Genomic DNA, 16,112 nt, shown 5'->3' with positions numbered 1-16,112 from the left:
TCATATAAAAGACACAAAATGGTGATTTCATGGAATGAAAAGCAAACGGGAAAAGACAAATATAAATCTCTAAAAAATGGGGTCCACATATATTAAGCTTCAGCTAATCTGTTAAGTCTAAATATATCCAAGTCTAATCAATGGCCTTCATGCAAAGCACTAAACATGGATGGAAGTTCAATCTGCTCAGATATTCTAACTGGACAGCCTCATTGCTATGCGTGTAAGGGACGGTATTGTGTGAAGATAGGAGGAGCTAAATATAGAAATGTACGGGAAGGAAAACCTGCAAGATTCTGCAGAAGACTTAAGGGTGGAGATTCACCTTTCACCAATGTATTAGTCAAAGTCTAGATGTGAGATGTGCAAACAGCTGGAGACATAATTCCAAAGCTTTCCAGCTGTAATCTCAACAAAATACTGTACAGCAAATTATCGACTCCGAGCAGCTGAATATTAGTGCATGTCAATGTTTTAATTTTATTTTAAAGGGTTTCTAAAACAATGCATTTCTTCACCTACATACTTTGTGTTTGTCTCTCACTAAAATTAATTTAAAACCAACCAGCATATGTAGTTGTAAGGTAGCAATATTAATAAAAGCTCGATGGATATGATTACATTTCCACAACACTACTGACAAAAGCATGTCAGAATGTGCACGAGAGAGATGATTTAAAAACTGTTTTATAAATATAAAATTTGGCTGAGGAAAATATTTCTTCATAGTTAACATTTGTTATACCAGCTGTTCCTCCACAAAACCATGAGGACAAAGATTGACTTTATATATGCGTGGTTCTAAATCCACAGTTTTACATCATGACAGCTGCACTATGGTTACTGTTGTTAGCACTGTTGCTTCACAACAACAAGATTGTGGGTTCGAATGTCAGCTGGGAAAGTTTGTATTTTTTAAAGAATATTAACGTTCTCTCTATGCATGTATGGGTTTCTCCAGCAAATTTAGCTTACACCTACCACCCAGAAACATGCATGTTAGGTTTATAATCCACTACTCTCTTAGTACTCTTCTCTGTGCATAGAAGCTTTATTGTCTGGAGTCATCATTGCATGCTGCCTCCTACTTCCATTTCCTATATACAATAATCAGTGGTTCCTGTATAAATAGACACCTAATCCAAAAAATGGGCAATGCTTTAAAATACTGTTTGAAGTAGCTTCTCTTTTTTCTTTTCACATCATTTTAAGATGGTAAAAGTCCTTTTTGGTATTAGCCATTAGCTAAGCTGGAGTTATTTTAAATAAAGATGTCAAAGACTTATATATATTATAGGGATGGCATTAATTGTTCAATAACCCTTTAAACAGAAAAAAAAAAGAAAAAAGTAGAATTAAAACCGCAAGCGGTATTGACAGCCCTCGCAGCTCAGCGCCGCTTGGTCTATTGCGACCGCGGGAGCCGAGCGACCGCGGGAGCCGAGCGACCGCCGCCCCCTTGCTCCTTCCCAGCCAGCGGAAAAAGCTCCACGCTTCACTCCTGGACCAGCCGGAGACAACCACAGCTTTGGTCAGGAAAGGTTAAACTAGGGATAAAAGATAATATCTGGGATGAATCTCATCTGTCAGATAGACGCTGCGGCCATCTCAGCTGGTGGGTCAAAAGTATATATTCAAAAGAGGGAGAAACAGCACCCCCAAAATCCATGGTTAGCAGTATTACACCCTACTCAAAACATTGAGTAGTATTAGATTTTTTCCTGCCTCACAAAGTAGGCAGCAGCTTGACAAAGCCATGATGGCAATTATTTTACATTATTATGGTATCGGCCGATACTGCACAGCCAGGTATCGGGTATCGGGGCCAAAAAATGGCATCGGCGCAACACTAGTTTTCAGGTATGATAAAGCCTCCAAATAAGCGATTCATTTCGGAGAAAAATAATAATAAACATTCGAATTACAATAGGCCTTCGCAGCGCTTCGCTGCTCGGGCCTAATTATCCATCTATACAGTATAGAACTGAATTGGAATGGATAGGGAATGCAAAGCTTCCCCCTGCTGGATGTAATATATACTATCCTTACTTGTGTCAGACATGGCTTTAGACACAGCATTTATCACCAACCGAATTAATACTGCTATTATAATTGTGGATACTCCTAAGACAGAGGGGATGGAGTGTATGCCTTCATCTCAATGTTTTTATCTTCAACTTAATCATTCATTTAAAACACCAGGCGGCTTTACAGTGACAAACAGATGAAAAAAAAAAACACATTTAAAAGTTGTTTTATTTTTAGATGCTTCTATGTACAAAAACATTTACAATGCACTAAATGAAAGATATACAATCCATTACAGCAGTGCTGATGTGAGGAGATGAGTAGGAATGGTGAAAAACATGTATTAGAGATAAAAATGGGTTGAAGAGTGAAGCTTTTGAGAGTAAAAGATAACTGCTTTTAGGTCCACTGTTAGTGCTATGAATGTCTATATTAGTTACAGTAAATGAAATGAACCCAGGGCTCTTTCTTCGAATAAGCCAGATCACTTTAATCCAGCTGAAATGATAATATTTTATCGAGCAGCATATACGGTAGAAGATAATGCTTCAGTAAAAATGTCACAAATACTATATTCTTCTGTGTTTGAGTAGTAGCTATAACATCTAGGAGAAGATTTAAAAAAGTTTTTTCTCATACAGTACTGTGATAATATAAAGGATATGACATACATTTAATTTCAGGCACATTCAATAATAGTAGCAAATTTAACTGCATTCAACTGGAAGAAGTCAAATGGCACTTCAGAACAGGATGTACAACGTAGTTAACGTGTAAAAATGTACAGATTAAAGTACAAAGCATAGTTGATAAAGTTTGTTGACCTACTTTGGATATGCACGCATGCTGAAGGTCATGTTTTGTACAATGAATTAAAGAATAAAACTTCACACGAGTCAAAAAGTTTACATACAGTGATGAATAAAATGAATCCTTACTTAGAGTATCATATAACACCAATTTTATACAAATAAATCCAATGTTTCACTTGTATATCTGCAGTGTATACTTCACTATATATATATTCAGAACAAGAAGTGAAATGATGGAAAAGAGTTCATCGCTTACAGTGCATGGATATTGCTTAGCAGCTGCTTTTAGTTTTGCTGCAAAGACTTGCTGGTCCAGCCTAATGCATTTTTAATTTGAAATAAATTACATTTTAATCCTGTAGTGTAAAAACTCGATGATGCTTATAAAGATTAAAATGTAAAGACATATTCTTGAAAAGTTGGCATAGCTGTAGGGTAGATTTCTGTAGGAAGATTGTTGTAAAATGTTGAAAAAGAGAAAAAACCCAAGAAAACCTCTGTCTCAGGCGCACTGCTGTTCAGTGTTTCGATGCTGCATCTTAATAATAAAAGGGTCCAATGATCTTTTGCCTGCAATGTTTATATAAAAACAAAACAAGAACATCTTCACAGACAAATAATTGGAGTTATCTGTAATTCAGTTCCATGCCACTGGGTGGCAGCCTTCTCTAAACTCCAGAGCTTCCATTTCAGTATCTCCATAGATATCAGATGTGCTGAATCTTTAATGATGGTCAGCAGGTAGTTTTGTTTTACATTTTCCTCACGGGAGTCCTAGAAGCTGCACACAGCAGGGATTTTTCACCCCAGTGAGCAGATGCTATAAAACTGTAGCCTCTTCTATGGCGTTGACCCATCTGAAAAGCAAAAATGAAACATGCTGACAGTCTTATTGAAAATTGTTCTGTTTATTCCATGCAGATATTCAGCTTTTAACATAGTACTGATAGCAGTATTTTTTTTTTAGGTCATTGCTGAGATACTTCTATATAAAGCACATTTTGGATAAGTGCATGAATAAAAAGGACTATTTCAGAGATTCTGCAACTTGCTGTGGAATTTAATGGCAGTGATGTTAGGAATGGGGCAAAATCGATCATGTACAACTATGGTTCAAAGAAAGTGCACTTTGTCTCTCAGTTTCTGCCAAACGTCAAATACTCAACCATTATCCCGGTCTCCAAGAAATGCACCAGCACAGGGATTGAGTGCAAAGTGTTCATATAATACCTTTTGCAATGGGTGTCAAAACATATGCAAGAGCCTACAAGCCCCCTGCTGGACCCTCTGTGGTTCATTTATGAGGCAAATTCCTCCTGGACATCCAGGAAGGTACGCCAGGATCAGCTTAGCCTTTAACAAAATCAGCTTTGACAACTCACACCTGAAGCTCACCCAGTTAACAATGCCTGCCTGCATCTGTCAGGGGATAATCAGGATCCTGACTGTCTCTGGGGATCTGACTTGGTCCTCACACAGGGACACTGTTTGGAAGATGGCCTAAAGGAAACTGTATGTCCTGTGACAACTTAGGAAGTATAACCATCAACAAGAGCTGATGATCTTTTAGTACACTGCCACCATTTATTCTGTCCTATATCTTTCTATCTCTGTGGGATTTGTCTCTTAAGCAAAATAATAAAGCTTAATTCTGAAAAGCTTTTCCTTAAGAGCATGTTTGAACTAGAATCACATTAATTGTTTGTGGGAACAAACTTATTATAGAAAGAAGATATTGTTTCAGTCTATGGTTTTTTATTGATATAACCACAGCTAACTCCAACATTAATTAATGCATCTTACAGATTTATAAATCACGACTTTTAAATAAAGGCTGAACGGAGAAGAAAAACAACTTTCAAGTTGAGGGCACTAACTGCAACATCTAGAGTCTCACTACTTCTAGTCCTGTGGCAAAATTGAAATAAAGAAAAACCAAAAATAACCATCAGAATAACTTGAATCTCACAAAAGTACTAAATAAAATTCTATGCACTGCAAAAAACGGAAATAAGTAAAATTTTTTCCTAAAATAAGTTCCTTTTTCCTAAATTGAGGAGAAAACTGAGACACTCTGCCAATGGAAGAGGAAAATGTACATTTAGAATAGGAAAAAAAAAATACTGCATTGTCTTATTCTAAGTGCATACTATCTAATTACCGTATTTTAAGAGTAAAAATAATCATTCCTATGGCAAAGCATCTCATTTACCTAGTCAAATTAGGGCAAATATACTTGTACACATGTAAGAAATTTCTACTTAAATCTAGATAATTTTTCAAGTGTATAAATGAACAAATGAAAGGCAGACATTGTTTTTTAACCATGCTTCAACAGAATGATTTAAAAAAAATAAACAAATGAAACAGGCCTGTACAAAAATGATAATGTCAACTTAATATTTGGTTACACAAAAAAATGTAGAATTTGGACATACAGGACAGATGGCTTGTATTTTTTAAACAGACTGACAACAGGAGGATGATCACGGTTTCCAGTATTTTGTTGCCATTCCTATTATCCATCTCTTTGATTTGTCATTAAATTTCCTCCTGTTGTCATGTCCAGGGGATTTGACTACAGTCTTATGGATCTTAAAATTCTGAACAATATGAGCAGCTTTAGTTACAGGAAGATCAAGCTGCTTGGAGATGCTATTACAGCCTTTACTTTTAAATTACTTAGCTATAATTTTCTATCTAATCTCCTGAGACAAATGTTTTCCTTCCCTCATCTGGTCCATGTTGAGTGTGAGACACACCATATTACCAAAAGCACACTACCTGTAGCCTCATATACACTCACCGGCCACTTAATTAGGTACCCCATGCTAGTAACGGGTTGGACCCCCTTTTGCCTTCAGAACTGTCTCAATTCTTCGTGGCATAGATTCAACGAGGTGCTGGAAGCATTCCTCAGGGAGTTTGGTCCATATTGACATGATGGCATCACACAGTTGCCGCAGATTTGTCGGCTGCACATCCATGATGCAAATCTCCCGTTCCACCACATCCCAAAGATGCTCTATTGGATTGAGATCTGGTGAATGTGGAGGCCATTTGAGTACAGTGAACTCATTGTCATGTTCAAGAAACCAGTCTGAGATGATTCCAGCTTTATGACATGGCGCATTATCCTGCTGAAAGTAGCCATCAGAAGTTGGGTACATTGTGGTCATAAAGGGATGGACATGGTCAGAAACAATACTCAGGTAGGCTGTGGCGTTGCAACAATGCTCAATTGGTACCAAGGGGCCCAAAGTGTGCCAAGAAAATATTCCCCACACCATGACACCACCACCACCAGCCTGAACCGTTGATACAAGGCAGGATGGATCCATGCTTTCATGTTGTAGACGCCAAATTCTGACCCTACCATCCGAATGTCGCAGCAGAAATCAAGACTCATCAGACCAGGCAACGTTTTTCCAATCTTCTATTGTCCAATTTCGATGAGCTTGCGCAAATTGTAGCCTCAGTTTCCTGTTCTTAGCTGAAAGGAGTGGCACCCGGTGTGGTCTTCTGCTGCTGTAGCCCATCTGCCTCAAAGTTCGACGTACTGTGCGTTCAGAGATGCTCTTCTGGTTTTAGCAGGTGGTTATTTGAGTCACTGTTGCCCTTCTATCAGCTCGAACCAGTCTGGCCATTCTCCTCTGACCTCTGGCATCAACAAGGCATTACCGCCCACAGAACTGCCGCTCACTGGATGTTTTTTCTTTTTCGGACCATTCTCTGTAAACCCTAGAGATGGTTGTGCGTGAAAATCCCAGTAGATCAGCAGTTTCTGAAATACTCAGACCAGCCCTTCTGGCACCAACAATCATGCCACGTTCAAAGTCACTCAAATCACCTTTCTTCCCCATACTGATGCTCGGTTTGAACTGCAGGAGATTGTCTTGACCATGTCTACATGCCTAAATGCACTAAGTTGCCGCCACGTGATTGGCTGCTTAGAAATTAAGTGTTAACGAGCAGTTGGACAGGTGTACCTAATAAAGTGGCCGGTGAGTGTATAGACCCCCTGACCTGTTACAAGATTGTAGACCTGTGGTGCTAAGTAGTGGACACACCTTGATCTAACATATCTTTTGGTCACATTATTCTTAGTCTTTTCTAGGGGTACATGCATTTTTACTCCAGGCCTTTTTTTATGGGTTTATTATTTTAAATAATTCTATTGAATGCACTTTGAAAAGCAATTTCTGACTTTTATTGTTTCTTTTCAGCAGTATTTTTATGCGACCCTTGTTTATAAACAACCATGGGTCACAGAAAGAAATAACTTTTTTCATTAAACATGATGTCCCAACAATTTTGTCCTTGTGTCTATGTCTTTCTCTTGATAATTATTAGATTTCATCCTCTTACTAAGGTGTTCTCTCCCTTTATTATTGAACCTACATAGGACACCATCTTCTTAACATTTTAATACGACAATTAAAAGAAAGGATGACTTACCAAAATTAAACCAGAGGTGTGTATTCTAAATAAATACATAAAAAAAAATAATTTGATCTACAAAGAGGGCGATCTCCACACTGACCTGCGTGCGGTGTGTTGATCATCAGCTCTAAAGGTGTAGTAGAGGGTTTTCTTGTGGTATAACTGAAACACGTTGCTGCCTTCTTCTCCATCTGGTCTCTCGGTCAGCTTCACAGTGAAGCCCTGCAGAGGTAGACTTTCCGAAGCCACTTTATCCTGAAGAAAACACAGTTAAACACTGAACATGGTGCAAATTACAAATAGAAACATTGCTGGTAGGAGCTACAACAAAAGTGTGTCTTTTATGTTTCAAAAGGAGCGAAGCAGGGAAACAAACAGAGGTACTTTTGTGGGAAGAAAGAGCAAGCGAGCACAGAGAATCCCACTATTATTAATTCAGTGATTTGCAAGTGAAACTGAGAGAGCTTGAAAAAGGTTGAACATTTCCCGGCATGAGGAGGCCAAAAAGAATAGATGTTGCAAAGAAAGGAAATTCCCTTTTTGATTGAGCTAGAATGGGGCGGCATAATGATAAAAGGATCATAAGAGTGTTTTGGGGCTGGTGCGGGAGACTCTGTGCCCCCTCACCTCACGGGATGTGAAGGTGTAGAGCACCTTATCTTTGAGGAGGAACCACAGCCTCTTCCACTTCCTTTTGCTCTTCTTCCGACGCTGCAGGCTGCCGCTCATGGTGGATCCATCCACCCCAAGTGACACCTGATGAGATTCATGCAACAACAGCAGAAAAGTCATAATAAAGACATTAACATTAATCATTAGCATCAGATGTCTTTGGAAGGATGGTTTTATAATGTTGCCTTTTTAGTACAACATTTTAAAACATAACTGACTGTAAAGAAGGTGAAATGAACTTTCCTGGCAACTGTTTTTAACATTAACCTCAGCAATCATGAGTGCCACAGATTCCAATTCATAATGCAGCAAAAGCAGGATGAAGGTCCCGGATGGTCTAGTGGTCAGGATTCAGCCCAGGTTCCATTTCCAAGCAGGGAACATCCCTTTTTTTATGTCTTAGAAGTGGAGTAGTCTGAGGCAAAAGCTGATCGCTGAAACTAGAATACTTTGAATTCACAGAGCAAAATATGTGCAACAGGGGATCAATCCCACCTGACTGAGATTGGAGATGCTTTTTCTGGATTTCCACAAACTGGGAGGCTGCAGACTTTGAAAAACGGCAGAGAGGGGCCGACTGGCCCTATGAGTCCGAGGGCTGGAGTTACCACATGCTCCCGATATGCTGCCACCTGCAAACATGCACAACAGTAATGATCTGCTGCAATAGCAAGTAGAAATACCTGCTTTCTCTAGTCTCAACTTTTATAATTAAAGTGTTCACCTCTTTTTCTGAGCTCAGCATAGCAGTGATCACAAACTTTGGCCATTCTGTCTTTAAGGTACTTCAGAGGATATCTGTTCCTAGAACAAGCTCGACACACCACCTGTTCAAAGACATAAAACAGATTACTGTGCTTTATGTGAGATTCTCAAGACAGCTTTATTCCAGCTAAGGTCTATGGGAGCAACTGCAAACTTACACAGGAGTCACAAATTATGGCTCAGTATCAAAACACCAGTAACCTCTTGAATAAGCTCAAACTGAAAAAATAATTTAAAAAGTGTTTAAATGCTCAATGCATATACTGATCCTCTTAGAAAATAAAATAGATATATTTGTTAATGAAAACAAATGAGCAAATATATTGGCAGAACAAAGACCTCTGATGAAATCTGTTGAAAATTGCACTGTGATTACAGTTGCATCTCAGAAGCCTTAGATAAATTAGAAAAGACAAAGTAAAGTCTGAGTAGCAGAGGAATAAAATAAAAGGGACTAAATTATTTAAATATAGTGTTAAAATCAGTTTAAAATGTTGCATTCTTAGAGTGACCTTAAACACGCTTAAAGACAGGTGAAAATAAAAGGAATGGTCTTTAGAAACTAAATTGTAAGCAGATTGGCATTTAAAATGCCCTAGAAAGGAAAGGTGTTTTTTGTCCGTGTGGTTCACATTAAAATACCCAGCAGCGTTGCTGGGACTCCCGTACCATTGAAGCGGAGGAGGGTTGTCACAACAATGATCTTAGATAATCATGGTTCATAAATCAGTAAAAAAAAAAAAAAAAAAAAAATATTTGAATCCTGGGTGTCTTGTAAAATATAAAGTGTTGATGTTGTATTAAGTCCAAACAGCTGTGTAATAACACTGAGAGTGTAAATTTAGACTTATTCACGTTGTTAATTTGTAATGTTAACATTTAGCATTTACAAAAGCTTATTTGCATGGGATAAAAAACACACAAAACAGTATTACTCTTTGGACAAACCTGTCTAGTGAAGAAATAAGTTACTCATAACTTCGTATGGCTTTAAACAAGAAAACTATTGTTTGGCAAATCAATGTCTTCAGGTGGACGTTTCGTTCCCCCACATAGGAAAAATCAAGCTGATTGAGCAGCTGACCTCCAGGTGACTCAGGCTGGTATGTTTTCATTTAACCCTTCAATGACCATATTTGCAAATATGCAACAAACCCTTTGTATTACGTACACAGCCAAGATAGCATGTGCAGTATCAGTTATTACACATCTAGAGTTGACTTAGGAACTTTTAGTGAGCTCTTGTTTCCGTTACAAGATATATGGATCTATGGATATACATTAAGGTGTCAAGGGGTTACAGTAAGTCATTATCTGAAACAAGGTTTTGTACATGTTAAGTGTATTCTCCACACTTTGGATAGCTCAACCCACAAAACGCAGCAGTGTTGATGATGTCATCAGCTTTAGCTGAGAAAAATCAGTATTTGTTACTAAAATGTCTTACCTTTCCACAGGCGTTACAGTGGTGTCGTCTGAGTGTAAGGCTGAAATCTGAGGTACAGTTCATGCACATCATAACCTGGGAAACCGGCACAAGCACAGGAGCAGCCTCACCAAGAGCCATCCATAGTTTCTCACGAGCCTGTTGGAACAGCATATTAATGTAGCTGAAACGTCACAGCAAGAAACTTTCTAATTATCAGAACTAATATTGTTAATTCCAACATACAGATTCCTGCAGACTATTTGCAGTTTGTTTTTGTCAGTTCAAACTCTATTAACATTAAGCTATTCAAAATTGCTTTAATTAGTTTATTTGAAACACTCAGACAAAATGAGGTTAATGCAAATTTGCTCTCTAGTGAAAATTATTTCATCACACAATTTTCTATGCTACCTCACTGCAGGGACCACCAAAAGTGCAGAGTCCTGCAGCATGGTCTGCAATGGCTCGACTCAAAGTGTGGAACCAGTCCTCTCGCTCTCCAACCGAACTGAAAAAAAAAATGTATATCTTAAACGTAATAGTTACAAAACACTTGAGACTTCAAAGCGTATGCTCCCAAAAGAAAAAGCTTTTAAAATGATTTTATGCAAGGAGATCTATAAAGAAATCAATTGGTCGCAAATATCTGCGTTCAGCTTGATCAGCTCAAATCATTTAAAAAATTGAAAAATTCAACTTTTTTTTTGAGTTTAGACTAAAACATAATCAAGGTTTTAAAAATACACTTTGGTTTAAAATTTGGAAGGAAAAACTCCTCAGTTTGCTCTTTTGCAGGACCAGTTTGGATGTCAAACTGAAGTCAGAAGAAGAAAGCCAATTTAAATAGCTTTCTGTTTTCAAGACATGGCTGCTCTAAAACGCTCTAAAAGAGAAGGAGTCTTCCAGCAGATAACAAGAAGGCTACACAGTCTAAAGCCAGGGTGTTGTTTTTTTATCCTTTCAAGCTTTCAATGCCTGTCTGTTATGAAATATTCAGGATTTTGCATGTTGTACGGTAAATGATATAAAGGTCTACATTTTCAAAGACAGAAAGTTCTGTTTGAGAAGCTACGCTACCTATGCTAACTTTAATAGTTTCTTAAGTAAGCAAAAGCTTATAGTAATTTTGTCTTTTCGTTAAATTACTAGTGCAATTTTGTTTTACAGCATTTGCTTCCTCTCAAACAGCATCATGCTACCCTGTCTCTTAATATAAATAATTTATGACTACTCACAGCAGGAGCAGTAGGAAAAATATGAAATAAAAAGCTAGATAGCTAAGATCTGGAGTTGTAATTATAAATAAACAACAGTTGCAGGCTGTTCCGGTTGCTCACCTGGCAGAGAGAGTTATAGTGATGTCAGACACCTCAATCCGAAGACAGTTAAGCACACCTTCCAGGATGGGTTTGCTCACCTGTGTGTGCAAAGCAAAAAGCACAAAACAAGGGCGACAGTTTGCATGTGTATACATGGGAAAGAAGTTGAGTTCGCTCAATCATTTAAGGTTTGCTCACCTTCATCCCTGAGAGGGAAAGGGTGTTTTTAAGTCTGTATTTTCCATCCTGCTGGGGGTAGGTATACAGCATGATATCATTCATCTGTTCAGAATAGAAGGAAAAAAAGTAAATGAACAAAACATATTAAGAAAACAATTAGTTTTTTAATCCTTAGTTACGCAGTATAACACCTGTAGTACCATTACACTGACACAAGGTGGGGGTGTGACACTGACAGATATCTAACAGCCTTGTCTTTTAACATTCACTATTTGAAGGAATAGTAATGTTTTTGTTGTGTCTGAGTATTTATGAGCTGTCAGTGTATTTCCCACAGGTGAAAACACTCCAAGTTCAGAAATTCAAGAAGCATTTCTCTATTAAATTGAAGCTTGGATATACACAGCTAAAGTTTTGAAAAAAACAACATTAACAATTAATTTGAATAAAAAATTATATATTTTAAATTTTTTCCCCCAGAGTTTCTTTAAACTTTGTGTTTTACGATTCCCATGTCTACACATCAATTAAAAGAAATGTTTATTTGAATATGGGAATAAAGAGTTCTAATGCCCTGAACACACTGAGCCCATTGTTTTATAAAACATAACAGACAAAAGACATGACATCATTGGTCACACCTAATGTGTGGTCTAAACATCCGCTGGGGCCCTACAGGCAGCATCCAGGAATTCTCCACCCTGCTCTGGACTCCCCTCACCTTAAGAGCCCGGTCAGGTTGAAAAGAACCAGGACTGGGTGGGACCTGCCACCTTCAGCACAACAACAAAAACACAAACAGCCTCAGCAAACCTTTTTCATTCCATCATTATTTTTTTTTTAGCTAAGTGCTGGAGACAAAACTGCCTGGCTGCAACCTTTGGCCTGCAGCCACTGGGATTTAGGAGCTCCACCCTTTGCTGTTGGTTTACTGAAAGGTTCCTTCCACATAAATGCAGACAGGAGCTGAATTAACTGACTTCACAGGCTCAACCCATCAGCACAGACACCCACAAGCCCCCCATTTGCTCCTCAGACATTTACTTCTTCAGCTGTGACTTCTACTTTCCACTTCTTTTTTTCAGCTGTCTCCATCTGCCTGTTAATTCCTTATTCATTTGAAGCTGCCTTTATTTCTTCGGTGAGACAAGCGTTGCGAAATGGTTGCAGTTTCTGTCTGTCTCAGAGGGAATTGATGGCTTTCATCTTCACACTTTAGATTCCCTATCCTTAAAAGTCAATAAATAACAACTTTGCTTCTGGTAATGCAGACTTTATGGGGGAAAAAGGGCTTTATAGCAGTTGGGTTTAGCTGCAGGTGGAAGAAGGACTGAGAGCTGGATGGGATGGAGCAAAATGAAAAAAGATAAATTAATCCAGGGAGCATCTTTATGTTTAAGTTGGATTAACCAAGAGAAGCCCAAACCCTAAATGCTGCTCCTGCGGATATCTCCCTGAAACATATTTCATAACATGAGACAGCACTGATTGCACATGGAACAATAGAGTGGGCTTCTCTATTTCACAAAATGTGTTTGTGTAACACCCCCACCCCTGCTTTGCCACCTCCTCCCCACATTCTACAGGGTGTCTGGCCTTCACTTCACTGTCAGTCCCTTCCCAATACACAGGAAGCCGGCATCCAGTGACCCACACCAAACATCCTGTAAGGAAGCGGGGCCCTTGAAAACAAGTCCTGAGAGGGGAGGAGAGGAGACAAGTGGAGAGGCAGAACCTTGCTGGATGGGTGTGGTGCTTAGTGGAGGTCCAGCAGCCTTGGCCTCCTGCCCCTCCACCCTAAAGCTCACCTACCTCCGCCCAACATTCCTGGACACAGATTAAGCAGGCTGTGATTTCACTAGTGCCTGAATGATACAGCAGGTGCCTTAAACAAAGGAGCCTCAAAACTAAGGCTAAGGTCCAGGATTTACAATGGAGTTCTTGAGATCCTCTTCAAAAATAAACCCCAAACATAAAAAAACGGTTTTTGATGTTGTTTTGCTGGAATGGAAGTTTAAAGGTCATGGATAGCAATTATGTGACGTAGGTTAGAGGTGCACAGTGCAAACTTTGATGACATCGTATCCCTGTCATATATTGGTGACACAGTCAAGTTTCCCTATAGTTTCTTTATACTCATGCAGTCATGGACGTGATCTGAACATCGCAATTAATTCCTTTTGATGGTGTTTCCTAAAACATCTCCCAGTGTAGTGTATGTGTTCACAAACTACATGTGTTAACACCCTGTAGCTTCCATTAAAAGTAAAAAAAAACATGATTGTCCGCCCTAACATCTCAATCCCTCAATCACTGTGTATAGTGGGGACTATATACTGTAGTGGACTTTATACTGAACTCAGTTAACTGATCTTTCGGACAGTTAATCACTACTTTCCACTCCTTGTTGGTCATGTAACTTCACCTCCCCGAATGGTGCCTGCGGCATCTTTGTTATTTGTCACCGTTGTCGGGTAGCGAAAGCCATAGGCGACAGCGGGCCACCGTGACAACTAATCCTATGACACATTTCGAGGATAGCTCTCCTTGCAAAGCATTGCTGGAAATGTCTGCTCATCTAGTGACCATCGATGATCACAACTTTCATCCACTAGACATTCGAACACTCATATAAAATGGCGTAACCACTATATAGTACCATATATAATGGTAAGGATGTACATTTGGACACATTCTATGAATACTGTCAATGAGTAGGATATTTTAAGTTAGCCTGACGAGTCTGATACTGCTCCATAGAGCTGTGATTATGGGGCGTGTTTCGAACGAACCAGGAAAAAAAATGCCTCTGCACTCAATTGGATAGACCTACAACCAATAAGAGCAATGGAGTGCGTGACGTATGTTAAGCAGCGCATAGTTGTTGTCAACAAAAATCAAAGCGTGCAGTTGCACGCCTAGAATAAGAAGATGAGCCTTGATCCGTTTCTCTGTTCCTCTTTTAAAATTAATTTGCTGTCGATATCTTCTAGAACAGACCTAATAGCAGAATCTACTCACCCAAACTCTCCAGCGGCAGCCATTGTTTTTGTCACCCATGCGCGCTTTGGTCACGTGGTTCATTACGTTACTGTTGATCATCTGTCCATCATCGTATAAAGCCCCCCCTGACAATTTGATTGGCCCGCCAGATATTGTGCAGCATACTCGCGCTACTACTGAGCAATGCCAGACCGAACTTCCCGATCTCAAACGTTGTGGGCGGGACTAAGTTCGGAATGGCACCCAGGCTAATTTTAAGTTTACCATTTGTAGAAATCAGTTTTTGTTGTTGCTGGCTTTTTAACAACTTTCAGGGTAAAGTTAAACTCCCACAAATATATAATGTAGTCTGAGGTTTTAAAAGAAAAGAATGAGAGATATTTCAAATGGTGTGACTAGTAATATAACCAGGGTATGAAATTGACAGCTGCTCAAACATCAAATGCAGGTAACTGTAGTGATTGACATGTGAAAGTGTTTATCTACCTGCCACGTTGGCAGGTAGCCAATAAGAAAACACACAACACTGGGCCAGTGTTGTATAGTTAACCAATCATGTAGCCTTTTCTTGGATTTTTTTAAGCAAAATGAGGCAATATATAGCTGGCATGAAGAGGCCGTAGGCTGTAAGCAACCAAAAGACAGAAGAGAAGGAGGAGGATTCAAAAGAGATTACAAAAAGATGTTTATATACAAAGTGGTAAGGGATGGCAAGGTTTGCGACTTTCTGGTGTCACAATTTACTGCCTGGATTGCCGTATGTATGGTTCAGAGAAGGCAAGATCAGAAAAGACCTTGTGGAAAACCCAGGAAGTGGAGGAAGCAGAGGTGAGTATGCTCCTCCTACCGCTCCTCTTTTTCATTTGTAGCCTGACCTTGTCATTACAGTGAAATATAATTGGAAATCTGTTTATAAGATATTTGTTGCTATGATTGTTATTGTGTGGCTGCACAGAGGTGGAATGGGTAGCACAGCCGCTTTGCCGCAAGAAAGTTCCGGGTCAGATTCCTGCATGGAGTTTTAATGTTCTCTCTGTGCATGCGTGGGTTCTCTCTGGGTACTCCGGCTTCCTCCCACAGCCCCAAAACATGACTGTTATGTGACCGCAGACAGTGCCGCAGAAAGGAGTCCGACTTGTTTTGTTTTTATGACTGCAATTGCGGAAAACGACTCGTGAAGTTGGATCAGCTAGAAGAGTGAGGTGCGCAAGAAGGCTTGGACCTTTTTTACACCTGGATCCCCGCTCTTTTTCGCCCTCATGTCCCTCGGTCGTAGGACAAATTTAGCCCCACTTCCTCACCGCCTCGGCCGCATCTAGACCCACAGCGAATTGAGCATAAATAAAAAATGTCTGCGTCAAGCTCAATGCGACACTGCTGCGGGGAGTATAACCAGCCCATTAGGTGTGAGTGTGTGCATGAATGGTTGTTTGTCCTGTTTGTTTCTGTGTTGCCCTGTGA

The 16,112-nt window shown here is 39.4% G+C and overlaps 1 protein-coding gene across 2 annotated transcripts in view; it reads right to left on the bottom strand.

Annotated features, from left to right (window-relative positions):
- Positions 1-2,238: 2,238 nt before the first annotated feature.
- fgd5a (FYVE, RhoGEF and PH domain containing 5a) overlaps positions 2,239-16,112 on the bottom strand; it is a 47,467-nt gene continuing 33,593 nt past the window's right edge. The window contains exons 13-21 of one of the 2 annotated variants that reach the window (XM_038294479.1): positions 11,667-11,750; positions 11,487-11,566; positions 10,561-10,657; positions 10,168-10,305; positions 8,680-8,782; positions 8,451-8,587; positions 7,911-8,039; positions 7,384-7,538; positions 2,239-3,697 (exon numbers count right to left, since the gene is read on the bottom strand). In XM_038294479.1, the coding sequence (XP_038150407.1) occupies positions 3,661-3,697; positions 7,384-7,538; positions 7,911-8,039; positions 8,451-8,587; positions 8,680-8,782; positions 10,168-10,305; positions 10,561-10,657; positions 11,487-11,566; positions 11,667-11,750 (960 nt within the window). In that variant the 3' untranslated portion in view covers positions 2,239-3,660. The remainder of the gene's footprint in view (positions 3,698-7,383; positions 7,539-7,910; positions 8,040-8,450; positions 8,588-8,679; positions 8,783-10,167; positions 10,306-10,560; positions 10,658-11,486; positions 11,567-11,666; positions 11,751-16,112) is intronic. The other variant, XM_038294487.1, reaches the window with a different exon arrangement.

Source organism: Cyprinodon tularosa, unplaced genomic scaffold (assembly GCF_016077235.1).
Source record: "Cyprinodon tularosa strain WSP-4 unplaced genomic scaffold, ASM1607723v1 ctg11, whole genome shotgun sequence".
Taxonomy (NCBI): domain Eukaryota; kingdom Metazoa; phylum Chordata; class Actinopteri; order Cyprinodontiformes; family Cyprinodontidae; genus Cyprinodon; species Cyprinodon tularosa.
This window is presented reverse-complemented; position numbering and strand designations above follow the sequence as displayed.